At 56.8% G+C, this 20,547-nt stretch overlaps 1 protein-coding gene across 1 annotated transcript; it reads left to right on the top strand.

The window, feature by feature from the left end:
- Positions 1-1,088: 1,088 nt before the first annotated feature.
- HNF1A (HNF1 homeobox A) lies at positions 1,089-20,195 on the top strand. The gene is made up of 10 exons (XM_080650085.1): positions 1,089-1,630; positions 8,838-9,037; positions 11,018-11,204; positions 11,601-11,842; positions 14,158-14,309; positions 14,414-14,615; positions 15,228-15,419; positions 16,937-17,052; positions 17,135-17,279; positions 18,763-20,195. The coding sequence occupies exons 1-10, from the start codon at positions 1,308-1,310 to the stop codon at positions 18,888-18,890; spliced, it is 1,887 nt and encodes a 628-aa protein (XP_080506211.1). The 5' UTR covers positions 1,089-1,307; the 3' UTR covers positions 18,891-20,195.
- Positions 20,196-20,547: the final 352 nt, after the last annotated feature.

Below are 20,547 nucleotides of genomic sequence, written 5' to 3'. Positions count from 1 at the left end.
TGCAGAATGGGGATAATTCCTGCCGAAACCGGTTTGGCTCAGTGGATAGAGCGTCGACCTGAGGACTGAAGGGTCCCGGGTTCGATTCCGGTCAAGGGTACGTACCTTGGTTGCGGGCACATCCCCAGTGGGAGGTGTGCAGGAGGCAGCTGATCGATGTTTCTCTCCCATCGATGTTTCTGGCTCTCTATCCCTCTCTCTTCCTCTCTGTAAAAAAATCAATAAAAAAAAAAAAAAAAGAATGGGGATAATTCCTGTGCCTCCTCACTCCTTACCCTCTCACAGCCCCGAGCCTCAGCTCCCCCCTCTGCAGAATGGGGATAATTCTCTGCCTCCTCACTCCTTACCCTCTCAGAGCCCCGAGCCTCAGTTCCCCCCTCTGTAGAATGGGGATAATTCTCTGCCTCCTCACTCCTTACCCTCTCAGAGACCCGAGCCTCAGTTCCCCCCTCTGCAGAATGGGGATAATTCCCTGCCTCCTCACTCCTTACCCTCTCAGAGACCCGAGCCTCAGTTCCCCCCTCTATAGAATGGGGATAATTCTCTGCCTCCTCACAGCTCACAGGGGATACAATGAAGCGATGGCGGGGTTACAGACCTGGCACCAGCCCTGGGAAGCAGTAGACTTAAGTCACAGCTTTTGCTCTGGGGAGGCCTGGTGTCAGGCCTGAGAGGGTAGGTCCAAAATGGCGGTGACCTTGCCCTGCCTTTGAGAAGAGCTGGCCCACCTGCTAAAACTCCCTGCTGCTTCTGTTTCTAAGAGAAACCTGCTGCTTTCGTTCCTGCCTCAGCCTGACCCCCTACAACCAGGTTCTGGCGGGGGGGGGGGGGGGGGGGGGGAGGAGGGAGACGGGGGTGCGGATGCTGCTCAGCGAGGCCTCTGTGGCTCCCAGCACCTTCCACCCCAGCTCCCTGGGCCCCCGCCGCCGCCTCCCCCACCCTGGGCTCTGCCCACTCCCACTGAGGCCATGGCTCACTGTCGCTCTGTGCTGCCATGAGGCCTGCACTTTGCAGGGCTGAAGTCCAAAGTTCAGTCCCTGCGCGAAGCGCACGGATAAATATGAACCTTGGAGAATTTCCCCGGCTCCAATGTAAACAGAGCGGGCAGGGGCCCTGGTTCACGGGCCGCTGGGGCCAGGGTTGGGGGCTGGGGGCACCCACAGGACTTGGCGAGTGGGGTTTTGGGGGGCTGTGGGCGCAAGGAGCGTGGTTTGTGCCTGCCTGCCGCCGGGCCAGCAAGCAGACAGCCCACGGCGCAGGGAGGCCGCCAGCTGGTGGCCCGGCCGCGTGGCCGTGGCAGTGGAGCCATGGTTTCCAAGCTGAGCCAGCTGCAGACGGAGCTGCTGGCGGCCCTGCTGGAGTCGGGCCTCAGCAAAGAGGCGCTGATCCAGGCCCTGGGCGAGCCGGGGCCCTACCTGCTGGCTGGAGATGGCTCCCTGGACAAGGGGGAGTCCTGCGGCGGTCGAGGGGAGCTGGCCGAGCTGCCCAACGGGCTGGGGGAGACGAGAGGCTCTGAGGATGAGACGGACGACGACGGGGAAGACTTCACGCCGCCCATCCTCAAGGAGCTGGAGAACCTCAGCCCCGAGGAGGCGGCCCATCAGAAGGCCGTGGTGGAGAGCCTGCTGCAGTAAGAACCCCCTGCCCCGGCTCCCAGGGCCCAGGAGCCCACCCTCAGCCCCGACAGCCCTGCCCAGGCCGAGTGCCCGGCCGTGGCCTGTAGCCAGTTGTCAGGAAGGGGACCGGGCCCAGGAGCTCAGGTCCTCCGCGGAGCCCGCGTCCCCAGGAGCCGCCTTCAGCCCAGGACTTGGGAAGTGCTGCGCCCAGGGGAGCCCAGGGTGGGGAAAGCAGGAGACTTGATCAAGGGCCTGAGAACAGAGGGCCTTTTAGCCACCACAGCCCTTCCCGTGCCCCAAGCCCTAACTTCCCGGTCAGCATTCAGATTGCAAGCTCCGGGCCAGGAAGCACCGCTGGGGAGGGCAGCGCTGGGGCTTTGGGGGCGCCCCTGGTCGCCTGGGGACTCAGCATTCAGCCAGGTCTCTCTTACCTGAGGGAGATGCAGCCTCAGGGCAGGAGCTCACTCCTTCCCAGCACAACCTCAGGCCTCCACCTCACCAGCAGGCACCATGGAGACCTCCCCGCTGTACCCCACCCACTGGCTGGCTCCCCATCTCCCGGAGAACGGAGTGGGGCTGAGCCTGTGCCTCCCCTCTCCTCAGCAGAGCTAACTTGGTTACATATTACCCACAGGCTTTATTATTTCCCTTTTGTTTCATAAATTTATAAACGGCAAAAGGCTCTGATAAGGCCTGTGATCATTAACTTGTAGGGATGGTGGCCTGGGAAGGCCTGGGCCAATGAACCTCCCACCCAGCGGGGGATGGGGGTGGGGAGCGCTGGGGTGGGGGTGGGGAAAGGGGGCAAGGGGCTGCGAGAACTTCCCCTTCCAAAGCCTCCATCCTAAGAGCTGGGGGCTATGCTGAGGTTTCACGTGTTAAACTGTGATAACGTAGAGACTGAACCCCGGGAGGAAGCTGTGGATAAGTCTGCTTCACAGATGAGGAAACTGAGGCCCAGAGAAGGGAAGTAGCTTGATTAAGGCCACCCAGCTGGGACTTCTCACCCATTCTGTTAAGTGCTCTTAATCACCAGGACTGGGGGCCGGGGCCAGCTGGGGGTGAGCAGCGGCTCTGAGGAAGAGTCCCAAGACACTCTCCAGGGGATCATCTCTTTCCTGTCCAAGGTCCTGATCCCAGTTTAGGGTGGGGGAGGGCCGGTCCCCGCTGGAGTCCTCAGGGTCGGCTGGCCGTGAGGGCCGGCAGGGGCGGGGGGTAGGGGGGTAGATAGCCCCCTGACTTGGCAGGAAGTGGAGGGCAAAGGCCCCTGCTGGGCTGCAGGGGAGGGGCAAAGGGGCAGGCAAGGCCGACCCAGGGTGAGGGCAGCTGGGCTGGGGCTGGGGCTGGGCCAGACCTGCTCAGGACCCCCATGGGAATGGGGGCTTTCAGGTGGGAGTGGGAGATGGGGTGCCAAGGGCCTTCTTACCTGTGGGTGGGGCCTCTTGCTCAGCAGTCCCTTTGGTGGGTTGGTGGGTGGGGGAGGCTTGATCCACACACTTGAGGGGGGAGCAGAGGTCAAAGTGCTCCCTGGAAGCTGAGGGAGAGAGGGAAGACGTTGAGAAAGAGAGGACGCAGGGGAGATGGGGAGAGGATGCAGGGGAGATGGGGGAGACCTGGAGAAGCCAGCTGAGCAGAGGAGTAGAGGAAAGGGGCTCACACCAGCTTGGAGAAGGGGCTGGGGAGAGTGAGGTGCCCAAGCTAAGAGGAGGCTGGAGAGCTCCCCGCCCGCCCAGACTGGGTTTTCTTTAATGCTAACAGCATGCTATTTACTTTCCATTTAAATTTGAGATGTTGCTATAAATTATCAACCAGCTCCTTGTTCCTGCGGAGTTTATAACTAACTACCTGGGTTACTTATTGTTCAGGTAACAAAAGGGACCTGAAACCACCCTGAGGGGATAGAGTGGGGCCTGTGGTCTCAGGGCGCAGGAAGGAGAGGGGTGGGGGACCCCAGATGAAGGCCTGGGTGGAGGACTTCCAGTGGAAGTCACTGCTCTGGAGAAGACAGTGGGTGGGAAGAGACAGGGTGGGTCCTGCGGCCCAGGTCTCCCCAGGTGCCCTGTGCTTGAGTCCACAGCACCTCTCCACCCTCAGTTCACTGTGTGACCTTGGGCAAGTCTCTTCTTGGCCCTACCTGGACAACGACTGGAATTCAAACTCCTGACCTCTTTCCGAGGGACTGCCCCCCCCCCTCACTTTCCTCCAGTTACACTCACTCTGCTGATTCCCACCTCAGGGCCTTTGCACATGCTGCTCCTTCTGCCTGGAACCCTCTTTCCAGATCTTCCCATGGCCAATTCCTTCTCTTCCTTTTGTTCAAATGTCACCTCCTCAGGGAGGCCCTCCCTGACTGCCTCATCTCAAGGTAGGCTCTATCCCAGTCACTCTTATCATTACTTGGTTTTCTATCTTCTGCCATGAAAACAGAAGCTCTTCAAGGGCAGGGTTCCTGTGGCCTAGTTCAGCACTCTTACCCTTACTGTCCAGCCCGCACACACGAATGAATGAGTGACCAGGATTCTGAGGCCCTGGGACACCTGCTCCTATGGCCAAGGGAGGAACCTGTACCTGGGGCTCCTGCCTGGGTATCCTGCTGGGTCCTCCCTGTCCTTGAACAGCTCAAACCTCAACCTTGGAGGTCTCTATCCTCTCCATTGGACAGTACCAACGCGCTGGGACCCAGAAATTCAGTGGCCAAGGTGGGATATCCCTGACTGAGGCCAGCCTGCCTGGGTTCGAATCCCAGCTCCCCAACTCTAGCGCAGGCAGGTGATTTCACTTTTCTGAGCCCCAGTTTCCTCTACAAGGCGGAGATGACATGATAATATGGGGTGCGCATACGTGGTAATAGATGGTGGCTATTAGGAGTGGTCCCGTTTTACAGGTGAGCAAATGAAGGCTCAGAGAGGCAAAGCGACTTGCCCAAGGTCTTGCAAAGCAGTCAGGCCAGGACTTGCCACACACTCCGCACAGCACCCTCCAGGTTGCACGTCTGTCCGTGATACGTTCATCTCCCTCCTTACCCTCCCTAGTCATTCTGGCTGTTCAGCTTCACCATCAACTCACTTCCACGCGCGCCTCAGAGATCAGCGGGGCTTACAAATGTGTTTGACTCCTTTCCTCCTCCTGTGAGATATTTACTGTTAGCTCCATATCACAGTTGAGGAAACTGAGGCACACGGAGGCTAAGCAACTTCTCAAGACCACCGGGAGAACAGGCACAGCTGAGATTCACACTGAGACCGCAGGGCCCCCATTGGGAACTCCGCTTCCCTCCACACGCGTGGCCTCAGGGTGGCCTCCCGCTCAACCTTGGACGCACTGAAATCGCAGGGCCTCGGGTCCCAGGACTGCATGATGATGCTTGTAACAATGCTGTTCCGTTCACTGAGCACTACTGTGTGCCAGGCCCTGCAAGCGTTTCACTCTTCTTGGAAACTCATTCCGTTCTCCCAGGAGCCCCGAGGCAGGCGTGGGTTTACCATGTTTAGAGGAGGCGTGGGCATGCACACCTCAGGGGCTGGCTAGGGTGTGGTGGTGGGACTGGAGCCCAGGCTGGTTTAACTTTGGAGCCTATGAGGGTGAAGGTGGGGATATCTGGAGACTGGCCTCCTAGTTCTGAGTTGGAGAAACTGTCCCGAAGAGTCATGTCCTTGGAGACTTAGTGTATGGGGTGTGGCGGGGGTGGGGGCAGGGGGAGGAGACAGAGAGAACAACAGAGAGACATAGAGACAGGAGAGGGAAGGAGACGGGGAGGGAGGGAGACACACACACACACACACACACACACACGGAGTCAGCTGGACGGTGACAGTTAATCTTTCATTTGAGCCAGGAGAGGCCTTGTTGAGAGCAAGACTGAGCTCATTCTGGAGAAGAAAGGGGGAGGGAGGGGGAGGGAGAGAGAGGGAGAGGGGAGGGTTGCTCAGGAGGGTGATGACTGCAGTGGGGGAGGCGGGAGGCCATCCGTAGCCCAGCTCCAGAATCAGATAAGCATGTTTGCCATGGATCACACGCTGGACTTTGTACTGCCCTCCCTCCTAGCTGTGACTGGCACCCGGGAGTGGGGGAGGTGGACAGGAGAGGCGCCTGGGAGCAGGAGGGAGGAGCTTGGGGAGAGTCTGGGGGGTCTGGGCAAAGTAAATATTCTTGAGTCCCTTGGACAAGTGAGGCTCACCTGTCTGAGCCTCGGTTTCCTCACCCGTAAGATGAACATAGGAGTCGTACTGACTTCCTAAGGCAGCTGTCAGATTTAGATGACCGGCTCTCGCACAGCGCCTAGCTCACAGCACATACTCAAGAAACACTGGTCTCACGGCTGTCATTTACCCAGACGGACGCTGCTGCGCTGGCTGCAACCAGCTCACGTTCCGCTGTCCCTCCTGCCTTGCCTCTCTGCCTGTGGGCGCTGCAGTGAGAGGGCCAAAGCTGGTGGGAGGCTCTGCGTGCCCTCGGTGCAGAGGGCATTGCCAGGGGACAGGCAGGCTGGTCCTCTGAGGACAGCGAGAAGGGCTGGGGGAGAGGCAGTGGGGGTGAGCTTCAGAGCACTGAGGGTGTTTGCGTTTCCTTTTTTAGAATTCAGTTTTAAATAGTATATAAGCATCTGTTGGGTATTATATAACACTAGAGGCCCGGTGCATGAAATTCGTGCACGGGGGGTATGTGTCCCTCAGCCCAGCCTGCACCCTCTCCAATCTGGGACCCCTCAAGGGATGTCCGACTGCCCATTTAACGGGCAGTCGGACATCCCTCTCACAATCCAGGACTGCTGGCTCCCAACGGCTTGCCTGCCTGCCTTCCTGATTGCCCCTAACCGCTTCTGCCTGCCAGCCTGATCACCCCCTAACCACTCCCCTGCCAGCCTGATTGATGCCTAACTGCTCCCCTGCCAGTCTTTTTGCCCCCAACTGCCCTCCCTTGCAGGCCTGGTCCCTCCCAACTGCCCTCCCCTGCTGGCCATCTTGTGGTGGCCATCTTGTGTCCACATGGGGGCAGTCATCTTTGATGTGGATGGGGGCAGCCATCTTGTGTGTTGGAGTGATGGTCAATTTGCATATTACTCTTTGATTAGATAGGATAGAGGCCTGGTGCACGGGTGGGGGCCAGCTGGTTTGCCCTGAAGGGTGTCCCAGATCAGGGTGGGGGTTCCCTTGAGGCGTGGGGCGGCCTGGGCGAGGGGCCTGTGGTGGTTTGCAGGCCGACCACGCCCCCTGGCGACCCATGCAGAGGCCCTGGTATCTGGGATTTATTTATCTTCTATAATTGAAACTTTGTAGTCTTGAGCAGAGGCCAAGGCAGGCCAGGGCTGCAGAAGCTTGGCTTCTTCCATAGCCAGGGGCAACTCAAGCCTCCTGCTCTCTCCAGCTCCGTGGCTGCCACCATTTTTGGGGGGATTTATTTATCTTCTATAATTGAAACTTTGTAGCCTTAAGCGGAGGCCAGGGCAGGCGGAAAGCTTGGCTTCCTCCATCGCCGGGGAAACCCAAGCCTCCTGCTCTCTCTGTGGCCGCAGCCATCTTGGTTGGGTTAATTTGCATACTCACTCCTGATTGGCTGGTGGGCGTGGCTTGTGGGAGTAGTGGAGGTACAGTCAATTTGCATGTTACTCTTTTATTAGATAGGATGTTACATAATTTTAAAAGTGTGGACCAGTAACAAAAAACTGCCCCTTCCCTGTCCTCAACACTCCATTCCCCCCAAGGCCACTGTGTCTCCAGTTCCTTCTGTGACCTTCCACTGTGTCATGCAAACACAAATATGTAGAAATCTCTTATCCCATTTTAAGTGTTTCGCGGTAGCAGCCCAGCAAACCTGCCAGACAAATGGCTCCACCTGAGCACTTACCGAGCATCCCCAGTGGGTGTCCACAGGTGCTGACCGGAGGCCCCACAATTTAGTTAATCAGCACCCTTTTTGGTGGTTTCCAATCTTTTGCTGTGGCCAAGCCACATGGTGACGAATCGCCTCCTACACATGCCATTTGCGACATATGCACATACCAGCAGCCTCCAATTCTAGAATAAACTGCTGAGCGAGGGCGTGAGAACACGGGCTCTGGACCCTGGCAGCCCGGGGTTCCAATCCCAGTCTGTCTCGGCTCTGGTGTCGGAGCTGCTCTTCTCTGACATGTATTTGGAAGAGAGGCTCGGGACAGGACAAGGGGAGACGGCTGGGCCGGAGCAGGGCAGGGAGAGAGAATATACATAGCAGAGGCGATCTGACCCCTTCCTTTCCACAGTGACCAGGGGACAGAAATACGGACCACAGGTGGCCTCAGGTCCCCAGTCTCCAGGGAGAGAATCTCAGCCCCAAGAGGAGGATTCTGGTGCCCAGACATGCACATTTTTCTTACAAGTCCACCTCTGGCCCCTGCCCCCTGCACCTGAGGCGGCTGAGACCCAGCGCCTGCCCAGGTGCTGGGGGACCAGCTGGCCCACCGCCTGGGGTAGTGCAGATTATAGGAGGCATTGCCCTCTGTGATTTTCCCTGATAGCCTCAGTGTCTCTGCTGGGCTGGCCCGTGACCTTGGGCAAGAGATGCAAGTGACACAAGTGCCCTTAGCCTCAGTGGCCCGGACTGTAAAGTGAGAGAATCCTATTTCTCTCCTTTTCAGATCTAATTTTTTCCCCCTAATAGGTCTCACTCATCCACCCATCCATCTACCTACCCACCCAACTATCCGCCCACCCACCCACCCACTCACCCACCCACTCATTCCTTCGTGGTGAGTCCATGCATTCACCAAGGGCATAATAGGTGTCAGGCCCGTGGGAGCTGAAAACCAGGCAGTCCCTGCCCTCACTGTGTTGACAGTCTCTCTCCGTGGATAAGGCACAGCCACAAACGACAGTGCCAGGTGGGAGAGGGCCCTTTAAAGGAGGCCCACAGGTGAGGCCCCTCCCCATCAGGCTTGTGCGCCCCAGGGGAGCCTGTCCATATGTCCGTGGCCATGTGTCTGTCACCATTTCTAAACTGGCACCTGCTCTGTGTCTGTGGGGCTGGCTGGGCCTGGGACATATTTCCCCGTGGCTGCGTGTTTCATGTCCCTTCCCCCGTCTGTGTCAGGGTCCCTGTGTCCTGGCGTGAGTCATACCCGAGTCAGGGTCTGCTTTCATCCACAATCCCACCCCCAGTGTGGGCAGGGATCCTCGCACCCGGACCCCCAGCCCTGCCTGCAGGGTCCCCCACCCCACTGAGCGGGCCCTGCTCTTGTTCTCCCAGGGAGGACCCGTGGCGCGTGGCGAAGATGGTCAAGTCCTACCTGCAGCAGCACAACATCCCGCAGCGGGAGGTGGTCGACACCACCGGCCTCAACCAGTCGCACCTGTCCCAGCACCTCAACAAGGGCACCCCCATGAAGACGCAGAAGCGAGCCGCCCTGTACACCTGGTACGTCCGCAAGCAGCGAGAGGTGGCTCAGCGTAAGTAACCCCCGCAGCCTGTCTTCCTGACGGGCCCTGGGCGCTCTGCAGCCCGGGGCGGGGGGCGGGGAGGGTGCTAGGAGCTTCCCCACCCCGTTTCTCGGACAGGCAGCTCAGGGAGGATCAGCGGGACCCATCCAGCGTTTATTTCTATCCTGCGCAAGGCACTCTGGGAGAGGGAAGTCGGCAGGTCCTGGGCATCCAATGATGGATAAGCTGGGCCCTGCCTTCCGGAGCTGCTGGCGGGGAAGGAGAGAGACCGTGTGATATGGTGGGACGTGTACTGTAGCATAGCGAGAACAGCCGTAGCTGTAGTTCACAGCCCCCCGCAGTGTGCCCGGCCCGGGCAGTGCTACCCAAAGTCTATTTCCAAGGGTTGAGCTGGCGGCAGGGGAGAGAGAAATCTATTCTTCCGCAGGGAGGCAGGGCACAGGCGGGTTCACACTAACAGTGTGGCCTTTAGACTCGGCCTTAAAGTGCGAGTTGAATTTTGACCCATGGAGATTAGGGAAGGGCGTTTCGGGCAGAAGGAACGGCATGTGTGAAGGCTCAGAGGCGAGGCGGGTGCTCAGGGAATCCTCCCCTGCAAACCTGGGAAGACCTGGGCGCACTACCATTCAGGGAGGGTGGACTTCCTCCCTCAGGCCTCGTCCCCCACCAGATCCCAAGCGCACGTTCACACTTTTGAGCCTGCCTATGTATAAAGTAATTTCTAATATTTCTTTTCATTAATTATCCAGCTTTTAAAAATATATATCTTTTAATTGACTTTAGAGAGGAGGGGAGAGGGAGAGATAGAAACGTCAGTGATGAGAGAGAACCATTGATCAGCTGCCTCCTGCACGCCCCCTTCTGGGGATCGAGCCTGCAACCCAGGCATGTGCCGTTGGCCAGAATCAAACCTGGGACCCTTCAGTCCGCAGGCTGATGCTCTATCCACCTAGCCAAACTGGCGAGGGCAATCACCCACCTTTTTAAAAGACAATACACACTTAGTTAAGAAGAAAAAATACAAGAAAGACTTTACAATAAAAATTAGATGTCCTAGTCCTAAAGCAGTCCCAGTCTTGCAAACCCCCTTCTGGAGTAATTTTAGGCCCATGCTAGCCATATCCACAGATGCCTGGCTCAGAACCTCCCTTCCTCCCGTTCATAAAACGCCCTGGCACCTGTCTGTCCCATGCCCTTGGTGGCCTGCTCAGGGATACGCTGACGGACTCGTTTCCATTAAAGTGAAACCAGTTGACAAGGCTGGTGGATCTTTTCTCTCCTGGCGAACAATGCCCTTTAGGCTTTGGAATGCATCCCAGTCTGGAATGTTGAACATAGCTCTGAATCTACTCAGGAGACATGCTTCCATTTTCTGTTCGACTCTGTGCAACCTTAGAGAAATATTTATTTTTCTTTTTTATTTTTAAAATACATTTTATTGATTTTTTTTACAGAGAGGAAGGGAGAGGGATAGAGAGTTAGAAACATCGATGAGAGAGAAACATCGATCAGCTGCCTCCTGCACACTCCCCACTGGGGATGTGCCCGCAACCAAGGTACATGCCCTTGACCGGAATCGAACCTGGGACCCTTGAGTCCGCAGGCCAACGCTCCAGCCACTGAGCCAAACCGGTCGGGGCCTTAGAGAAATATTTAGTTCCCTGAACTTCACCTGTAAAATGGGATGGCATATGTGTCAAATGTGAACAAATGCTGATGCTTACCTGGAGCCTAGTGAGATTAGAGCTTGGCTCAGTAGAAAAGTGTGCAGGGGTTGATTAGTGATGCCTGCCTTGGACACGGGTTACGAACATGGTGGCACGTGTGCTGTGTATCTGTCCTCACTGGATTAGAGGATTTCCAAGCTCTAGCTGTAAGCTGCTCTGACTCGGCCCCTGGGAATGAGAAAGAATCAGGAGTGTGGTCAGGATCTGAGGCGGGGAAGGTGGGAGTGGCTGGTGCTCTGCTCACAGCTGCCCGTGCCTACAGAGTTCACCCACGCTGGGCAGGGGGGGCTGATTGAGGAGCCCACGGGAGATGAGCTGCCAACCAAGAAGGGACGGAGGAACCGTTTCAAATGGGGCCCAGCATCCCAGCAGATCCTGTTCCAGGCCTATGAGAGGCAGAAGAACCCCAGCAAGGAGGAGCGAGAGGCACTGGTGGAGGAGTGCAACAGGTAGGAGGGCGGCGGGCAGCAGGGCTGGTTGGGTCTGGGCAGGGCAAGGCTAGGGAAGGGGAGGGTGGCTCTGGGTCCTGAGGGAGGCTCCCCGTCTCAACTCGGGCTCAGTGTCTGAAACCTAGCCCTATTTCTGACATACATCCACCCCAATCCAAGCAATTTTGAGTGGGTACGCATCTCTTTCATCCTCACTACAGCCCGATGGTTATTCTGCTCACTTTATGATTAGAGACACTGAGAGACTAAGTCACACAGTCACAGAGCAGAAGTGGGACCGTAACCCAGGCGCTAGCCTCAAACACTCAGGGAGAGCCCTACTTCTCAGAACTCCCCAGGCCCAGGACAGGGCTCCTTTGCGCCTGGGCTGGTGGCTCACAGTGGCTATTTCTGCAGGGCCGAGTGCATCCAGAGGGGGGTGTCACCATCACAGGCACAGGGGCTGGGCTCCAACCTTGTCACAGAGGTGCGTGTCTACAACTGGTTTGCCAATCGGCGCAAGGAAGAAGCCTTTCGACACAAGCTGGCCATGGACACATACAGCGGGCCGCCGTCGGGGCCAGGCCCAGGCCCTGCACTGCCCGCCCACAGCTCCCCTGGCCTGCCCCCATCTGCCCTCTCCCCCAGTAAGGTCCACGGTGAGTGCTATGTGGGCAGGGGGATTGGGACAGTGGGTGGAGGGAAAAGGGGGTGGGTGGGAGAGTTGGGGAGCACCATCCCAGTGGCAAAAGTTACCCAAACCTCTTAGCACTTCAGTTTGGTTCCACTCCACTTTACCTTGAGTGGCTAGATTATTATGATCTCTGAACACATAATAATCTGGCCACTCAGTGTAGATCCTATATAATAAAAGGCTAATATGCAAATTGTCCCCTCGAGCAGGAGTTTGACCAGCAGGCAGGATGGCCAACCGCCCATGTCCCCTCCCCCTGGCCAGGCTGGCCGGACCCCACCCATACATGAATTCATGCACCGGACCTCTAATATATATATGTATACACACACACACACACACACACACACACACACACACACACACATAGAGGCCCAGTGAAATTCATGCATGAGGTGGGTGTGTCCCTCAGCCCAGCCTGCACCCTCTCCAATCTGGGACCCCTTGAGGGATGTCCAACTGCCTGTTTAGGCCCGATGCTGGTAGGATTGGGCCTAAATGGGCAGTCGGATATCCCTCTCACAATCCAGGACTGCTGGCTCCCAATTGCTCACCTGCCTGCCTTCCTGATTGCCCCTAACCGCTTCTGCTTGCCAGCCTGATCACCCCCTAACCATGCCCCTGCCAGCCTGATTAATGCCTAACTGCTCCCCTGCCAGCATGTTTGCCCCTAACTGCCCTCCCTTGCAGGCCTGTCCCCCCAACTGCTCTCCCCTGCAGGCCTGGGTCCCTCCCAACTGCCCTTCCCTGCAGGCCCAGTTGCCCCCACCTTCCCTCCTCCGCCAGCCTTGTCACCCCTAACTGCCCTCCCCTGCAGGCTTGATCGCCCTCAACTGCCCTCCCTTGCAGGCCTGGTCCCTCCCAACTGCCCTCCCCTGCTGGCCATCTTGTGTCCACATGGGGGCATCCATCTTTGACCACATGGGGGCAGCCATCTTGTGTGTTGGAGTGATGGTCAATTTGCATATTACTCTTTGATTAGATAGGATACAGGCCTGGTGCACGGGTGGGGGCCGGCTGGTTTGCCTTGAAGGGTGTCCTGCATCAGGGTGGGGGTTCCCTTGGGGTGTGGGGTGGCCTGGGCAAGGGGCCTGTGGTGGTTTGCAGGCCGGCCACACCCCCTGGCGACCCAAGTGGAGGCCCTGGTACCTGGGATTTATTTATCTTCTATAATTGAAACTTTGTAGCCTTGAGCAGAGACCAAGGCAGGCCAGGGCTGCAGAAGCTTGGCTTCCTCCATCGCCAGGGGCAACTCAAGCCTCCTGCTCTCTCCAGCTCCTTGGCTGCTGCCATTTTTGTTGGGATTTATTTATCTTCTATAATTGAATCTTTGTAGCCTTGGGTGGAGGCCTGGGCCTGCCAGGGTGTGCAGAAAGCTTGGCTTCCTCCATTGCTGGGGAAACCCAAGCCTCCTGCTCTCTCCATGGCCGCAGCCATCTTGGTTGGGTTAATTTGCATACTCGCTCCTGATTGGCTGGTGGGCGTGGCTTGTGGGTGTAGTGGAGTGGTGGTTAATTTGCATATTACTCTTTTATTAGATAGGATATATACACTGAGTGGCCAGATTATTATGCGTTCAGAGATCATAATAATCTGGCCACTCAGTGTATTTACACTATTCTATCCACTCTATTACTCTCCACTCCACTGACCCCAACATGTCATCCACTCCACTCAAATCCATCCACTCCACTCCATTCACTCTGAGTTGGGTTCAATTCAATTCATTCATTTCAGATCAAATAAACTCAATTCATTTCAGGTCAATTCTACTCTGTTTATTATAATCCAATTTGTTCATTTAGATTTGGTGCTGTTTAATCCAATCCTATTGCCAATCAACTCAGTTTGATTAATAAAATTCAAGGAAATTCAGTTAATTTTGTATGGCTCAGTTCGATTCAATCCAAATCAATTTGATTCAATTCAATTAAACTCAAGCTCAATGTATTTCAGGTTCAATTCAACTAGATTCAGTTTCATTAAACTAATTCCAATTATTTCTATTCAACTCAGTTTGCTGCAGTTTATTAGCTTCAGTTCAGTTCGGTTCAATTGTTTTATTGAGCACCTACTGCATGTCGGTGTAGCCTGGGCAGGGGGGCATGGAGCTAATGAAATGCAGCCCTTGTGTTCATGAGTTGGATGCAGCCAGCACAGAGCCTGGTAGGAGGCGGACATGCCAGCCCAGTTTGCTGGCTGCATAAAGAAAGCAAGCCAATGAGGCCCCTGGAGGGCAGGAAAGTGGGGTGCTGAGGCTGCACACTGCTCCCCCTCCAGGTGTGCGCTATGGACAACCTGCAACCAGTGAGGGGGCGGAAGTGCCCTCAAGCAGTGCCAGTTCCTTGGTAACAGTGTCCACACCCTTGCACCAAGTGTCCCCCACAGGCCTGGAGCCCAGTCACAGCCTGCTGAGCACTGAAGCCAAGCTGGTGAGTGTCCCCCCACCCCACCCCCAGGTGGGTAAGACCCTTCCAACCCCATCTTCCCTTGGTGGGGAAAAGCAGTCCTCACTCAGCTTGGTTTCCCCTCCAAGGTCTCAGCAACTGGGGGTCCTCTGCCCCCAGTCAGCACCCTGACAGCACTGCACAGCTTGGAGCAGACATCCCCAGGCCTCAGCCAGCAGCCCCAGAACCTCATCATGGCCTCGCTTCCCGGGGTCATGACCATCGGGCCTGGGGAGCCTGCCTCCCTGGGCTCTACGTTCACCAACACAGGCGCCTCCACTCTGGTCATTGGTAAGCTGGCGGGCGGGGGCACAGAGCCCAAGCACCTCTGGGACCATTCGCTCTCTCACTCATCACTCACTGCCTGCTCTGTGCCAGGCTCTGTGCTGCACTGGTGATACACACGTAACCCAGACAGGCCCAGACCTCAGCGGCTCCGGTGGGGAGGCAGACAGTAAACAATGCATAAGCCACACAGTGCCTCCTGAGACGAAACGGCCGTGGGGAAGACGGAGCAGCAGGAGGGGACCATGTGTTCTAGGCTTTAGGCTTTTCTTTGAAGCCCGGAGGACTTTACTTACAGGAACTATTATGCAGACGCTCAATAGTATATAAGACAGATGGGAGCTGATGGGAGAGGAACGCAGAACTAAGCCCAGGGCTCCAGGGAACCCCGTTAGACCCACCTCCTGCCCATATAATGAGCCAGAGGCTCAGAGAAGGGGAGTGACTTGCCAGGGCCACGAGTTAGTGACAGGTTCTAGGGCAAAGGAATTTCCTGTCCGCCTCTCCTCCTCCCCCAGCACACTGGCTCTGGGAGGCAGGGGGGACGGAGGTGCCCCAGCGGGCCCGGGGAGGCAGTGGATGTGGTGGCCTGGCTGACTCCTGCCCCTCGCACTCCAGGTCTGGCCTCCACACAGGCACAGAGTGTGCCAGTCATCAACAGCATGGGCAGCAGCCTGGCCACCCTGCAGCCTGTGCAGTTCTCCCAGCCGCTGCACCCTTCCTACCAGCAGCCACTCATGTCTCCTGTGCAGAGCCACATGGCCCAGAACCCCTTCATGGCCACCATGGCCCAGCTGCAGAGCCCCCACGGTGAGCACAGGGGGAGGGGACCTCGCAGATCCTGTGGCCTGTGTGTGTGTTTGGTACAAGTGTGAGTGCTTGTGATGGAGGGGGCTCTGAGGGGGCTCAGGTGAGTGTCTGTGGCCAGAACGTGTTTCCATGTGTGAATACGTGTGGCCATGTGTGTGCATGTATGAATGGAAACACATCTAGGTATTTGTGGGGTATGCCCACACGTGGGAACACAGGCTAGAGTCTTTCTCTAAACCAGGCGTCCTCAAACTACGGCCCGCAGGCCACATGCGGCCCGCCGAGGACATTTATCCGGCCCGCCGGGTGCCACTGCCTGTCCTGCTTAGCAGCCGACTCGTCCCGGGCCCACAGTGCGCATAGGAACTTGTTCATAGTTTTTTTTTTAAACTATAGTCCGGCCCTCCAACGGTCTGAGGGACAGTGAACTGGCCCCGTTTAAAAAGTTTGAGGACCCCTGCCTAAACCCTTGGGGCCATATGTATTTCAGAATTAACTAGTTTCAGATTTTCAAAGGTTAATATAGGGAACATACCATAGATTACATAACTCTCCCAGCAGCCTTTGGGGTTAACACTGTCACCAAGCCCTACAATTTGTGCAGCAAAAAGTAGAATTTCATCAAGTAGATTAATAAAGACTTAAATAGCCCCAGCTGGTTTGGCTCAGTGGATAAAGCATCGGCCTGCGGACTGAAGGGTCCAGGTTCAATTCCAGTCCAGGGCACATGCCTGGGGTATGGGCTCAATCCCCAGTAGGGGGCGTGCAGGAGGCAGCAGATCAATTATTCTCATCATTGATGTTTCTCTCTCCCTCTCCCTTTCTCTCTGAAGTCAATAAAAACATATTTCAAAGGTAATAATAAAAATAGACTTAAATAACCTCACTTCAGGCTCAGGTCAGATTCTGCCACCAAAGTGCCAACCTTACGAAACCGTTTTTGGAATTGGGACTTGGGGGTACAGGGCTGTGGGCCTGTGCGTATCCCTGTGTGCATCTGATTGAGGGCATGCCTTTATGTTATGTGGGTGGCTATGGTTTTATCTGTCAAGGTGAGAGTATGAGTTTTCTACTGGTGTCTGTGTGCGGGTGGCTGTGAGGTGAAACTGGGGTTACGTTCGGAGGCATCCTGGCCATGGACATATGCTGCCCTCCGCCCTGCTGCCCCTTGACACAGGGCAAGGCCTTCCCCTCTGAGGCCTGGTTAGCCTCCTGTTCCCTTTCACACCTGTTGTCTAGGTGACGGGCGGAGCTGGGTGTGGGATCCTGGCCTTTCCCGGCTTCTCTCTGCAGGGGCTGAGCGGCCCCTGTAGTTGGGGAGGGGGTCCAAACCCTCTATCTGGAGCTCCATTTTGGAAATCAGCCCTGAGTCTCTACCCACTGCCCCATCAGGCCATTTCCCAGGCCTCACACCCCGCTTCCCCAGAGCACCCAGCCCTGAGGCCCTCCTGGGAGGGGGCCAGCCCTGCCCAGGGTGCCACGTCTGTACCCTCTTCTGTCTCCTCCCTCCTGGCCAGCCCTTTACAGCCACAAGCCTGAGGTGGCCCAGTACACCCACACGGGCCTGCAGACCATGCTCATCACCGACACCACCAACCTGAGCGCCCTGGCCAGCCTCACACCCACCAAGCAGGTAAGGCCCAGGGCTGCCCTGCACCCCCTCAGGCCCTCCTCAGAGAACACCCTGAGGCTCAGAAGGCGGCTCTGTTCTCCAGGTCTTCATCTCAGACACCGAGGCCTCCAGCGAGTCTGGGCTTCACACGCCAGCATCTCAGGCCACCACCATCCACATCCCCAGCCAGGACCCTGCTGGCATCCAGCACCTGCAGCCTTCCCACAGGCTTAGCGCCAGCCCCCCAGGTGAGCGGCCTTTCCCTGCTGGGTGTGTGTACAGGGGTGGGAATGACCGGCCCGCAGGCTGGATAAGGCCCGTGAAATCATTTGGCCGGGCCCTGCCAAGGCACTAGGCGTGAGTTAAACATTTGACCAAATATAGCAGGCTAATTTTTAAGTTGATAATTGTGTGTGGCCCACGAATTTATATCCAAATGGCCCTGGGCACAAAAACGGTTCCCCACCCCTGACGGGGCAAACTGTGAGTCAGGGGTAATGCGGCAGGTTTTGGAGGGCACCCTGTGCTTCCCTGAAGTGAGCCAAGAGCGGTGTGAAATCACAGAAAAATGAGCATATCTTACAGAATCGTATCTCATTGACTGGGTGGAGGAAAAAAGACAAAGTCATGGGAAGAGGAGGAAACTGCGCTGGTTGTGGCCAGAAGTGGCCCCTGGATGTGTGGGTGTGGCTCAGGGGTTAGCATTCTGTGAATCATTGCCAACATTTAAAAATTAGGAGTCTTCACAAAAAATCCAGACTTCTGAAATCTCTGGGGAAATCGGAAGGACTCATGTTTCCACATAGCTAGAGAGTGTGGGCTCAGCACCGTGTCCCACTGGACCCATTTATGTCCACCCCCCTAAGATCCAAGCCTGCACCCTACAAGGTCATGGTGAAGAGCAGGCACTTTAGAGTCCGGGTGCCGGCCACCTGCTAATGCGCAACTTGGGGCAAGTTGTCGCCCCTTTCCGAGCCTCAGGTTCCTCCATCCAGCCCTGCTGGCTGCAGGGAGGGCTTCATGGTCCACGCTCCATGCTTCACCTGTGAGGAACGGTCATTTTTCAGATGAGAGGCAGACACTCAGGGAGGTGAGGGACTTGGCCTTACCTCTGACAGCTACTAGGTGGCAGCGCCAGGACTTGAACCCAGGTCCAAACTCAAAGCCCATTCTCTTACCATGGGAATCTGTTGGGCTTCTCCCAGCCAGAACCAACAGGATACATACATATTTAAGGAACTGGCTCACGTGACTGCGGAACTGGCAAGTCCAAAAGCTGTTGGGCAGCTTGGCAACGCAGGCGGAGTTGATGCCGCCGTCTGGAGGTAGAAACCCTTCTCTGGGAAAGCTCGGCTTTGCTCCGAGGCCGTCACCTGACGGGATGAGGCCCACCCACAGTACTGAGGGACATCTTTACTGAAGTCAGCTGACTGTAGGTGTTAAGCACATCTACAGAACACCTTCACAGCAACACTTTGACTAGTCTTTGGGTCAATGACTGGACACTACAGCCTAGCCAAGCTGACACATAACATTAACCACCTCACCATGTCACCAGCGCTTCTCTAACATTTCCACTAAAATGTTGAGGCCACTCCCTGGGTGGCCCCAGAGTCTGCTGGGGTTAATAGGGCAAGGTCCCACCTCCTCCACCCCCAGTGCCTCCAGGAATGGGTGGGAGGGGTCAGGAGAAGCTTGGTGGGCAGCCAGCAGCTCCGTTTGCCTCTGCAGTGTCCTCCAGCAGCCTGGTGTTGTACCAGAGCTCCGAGCCCACCAACGGCCACAGCCACCTGCTGCCATCCAACCACAGCGTCATCGAGACCTTCATCTCCACGCAGATGGCCTCTTCTTCCCAGTAACCATGGCACCACCTCCCAGGGGCTGGCACCTGAAGCCTGCACAGCGACTTGGGGGGTGACCAGGGCATCTGCAAACATCTGCTACTACGGAGCTGCTGCTCCTTCCCTGGACAACTGGGCCTTGGCCCCACCCAGCTTGGCCAGTGTCAGAGAGGGAGGGCTCTCAGGTGCCCCAACCCGAGGACTGCTTCAGTGCACCAGGGGGGACTGTGGAGAGCTGGGAAGCGGAGCCTGCTCCTGGCAGGACGGGAGGGACTGTCCCTGCTGCTCCTGGTAAATCTTGTCAATTAGAAAAGGGGACAGACTCTGGACTCCGGTACGGCCAGCCTGGGCCTCTGGAGAGCCCCAGCACTCCAACAGGAGCTGGCAGTCACTTCTCAGGACACAGCCTGTGTAGCTGTGCCTCACTCGGCTCTGAGAGGCCTTAGACCATCCTGTCACCTATGCCCTGTCCAGGCCACTCCACCCTGCCCCCTTCCTGCTATTAACCCATATGCCATTGTTCCCACCCAGCCCCCACTCACACATGCATTCCGAGGGGCTAATGTGCCTGAGGCCTGGAGCTCAGACGCCCAAGCCCAAGCCCTCGAGGAGCTCAAGCGAACGGAGAAGGCATCAGGGCTCTCAGCTTCCCTCTCCCTGGACCCTGTGACCTCGTTTCCTGGGACATTTGTTCCCGAGCATCATGCCTTCTGATGCCAGCCTGGTATCTTGCCTCTGCTGAAAAGCCCCCCTCAAGGCTAGCAAGCGTCCTCGCTCCTGTGGGAGCCTTGCGTCTCGACTCTGTGCCTGGTGCTAAGTCCTGGGGCAGCAGCTCCTCTGGCCTCTGGGGCCCTGCAGACCCTTCCCTGGTTTGGAGAAGCTGCTGAGCTCAGAAGGCAGAGGCCTGAGCAGCTGGTAGAACAGAGGTGCCCACCAGGAGAGGAGAGAGACGAGACCAGCAGAGAGGAGTCACCTGTGTGGACAAGACTGAGGCCGGGAAGCCTGGGGCCTGAGGGATGAGGCGGTCCAGGCAGATGCAGCCCCGAAGAGCCCAAGTACCACCCGAGGAACAAGTGCTGTGTCACGGGCTCCTGCGACCTCCCCGCTGAGGCTGCTGCGAGAACCGGTCCTTTAGACCAGCGGTTGCCAACCTTTCGGACCTCACAGACCACTAGTGGTCCATGGCCACCAGTTGGTGACCGCTGCTGTAGACCACCTCCATCCTGGGACCATGAAGAGCTGCATCCCCTACAGCTGGCAGCCAGCTAAGGACGAGCCTGTACATTATTTAACTTTTAATAAAGTAAACGAGGAACGTACTGGAAACTTCTTGCTTGTCCTCTGTCACCCAGATGGGGTTGGGCAGGCAGAGGGAGGCAGAGGTGGGCCAGGGGCCGGAGGAGAGAGGGGTCCAGCACACACAGACTCAGGGGCCACCTGTCGTTCTTGCTCTACTGAATCTATGTGACGATGCCAGAATTTTACCTTCACCTTGGCCTTCTGCTCCTTGAATAGGCCTCGTGCACGAAGCCCAGTCCACCAGGCCCGTGACACTCCGTAAGCCTGCAGCCGGGGCAGGGACCCTCCTGTGTGGTGACTTAAAACGTCTCATCAGGACTCAGCACTGCTGGAGGCAGCACCCAATCACTTAGTTACGTGCTGGGTCTGACCCTTA

The sequence above is a fragment of the Plecotus auritus genome, assembly GCF_963455305.1.
Source record: "Plecotus auritus genome assembly, chromosome: 13".
Classification (NCBI taxonomy): domain Eukaryota; kingdom Metazoa; phylum Chordata; class Mammalia; order Chiroptera; family Vespertilionidae; genus Plecotus; species Plecotus auritus.
The sequence above is the reverse complement of the archived record's forward strand: the minus strand, read 5'-3'. Positions and strand labels throughout refer to the sequence as shown.

Bases quoted from the DNA above. Each gene is read 5' to 3' on its own strand.
- HNF1A (XM_080650085.1), top strand. From the start codon at position 1,308: ATGGTTTCCAAGCTGAGCCAGCTGCAGACGGAGCTGCTGGCGGCCCTG. The intron at 11,205-11,600 runs GTAGGAGGGCGG...CTATTTCTGCAG, and splicing joins CTGGTGGAGGAGTGCAACAG to GGCCGAGTGCATCCAGAGGG. The intron at 17,280-18,762 runs GTGAGCGGCCTT...TTGCCTCTGCAG, and splicing joins GCTTAGCGCCAGCCCCCCAG to TGTCCTCCAGCAGCCTGGTG.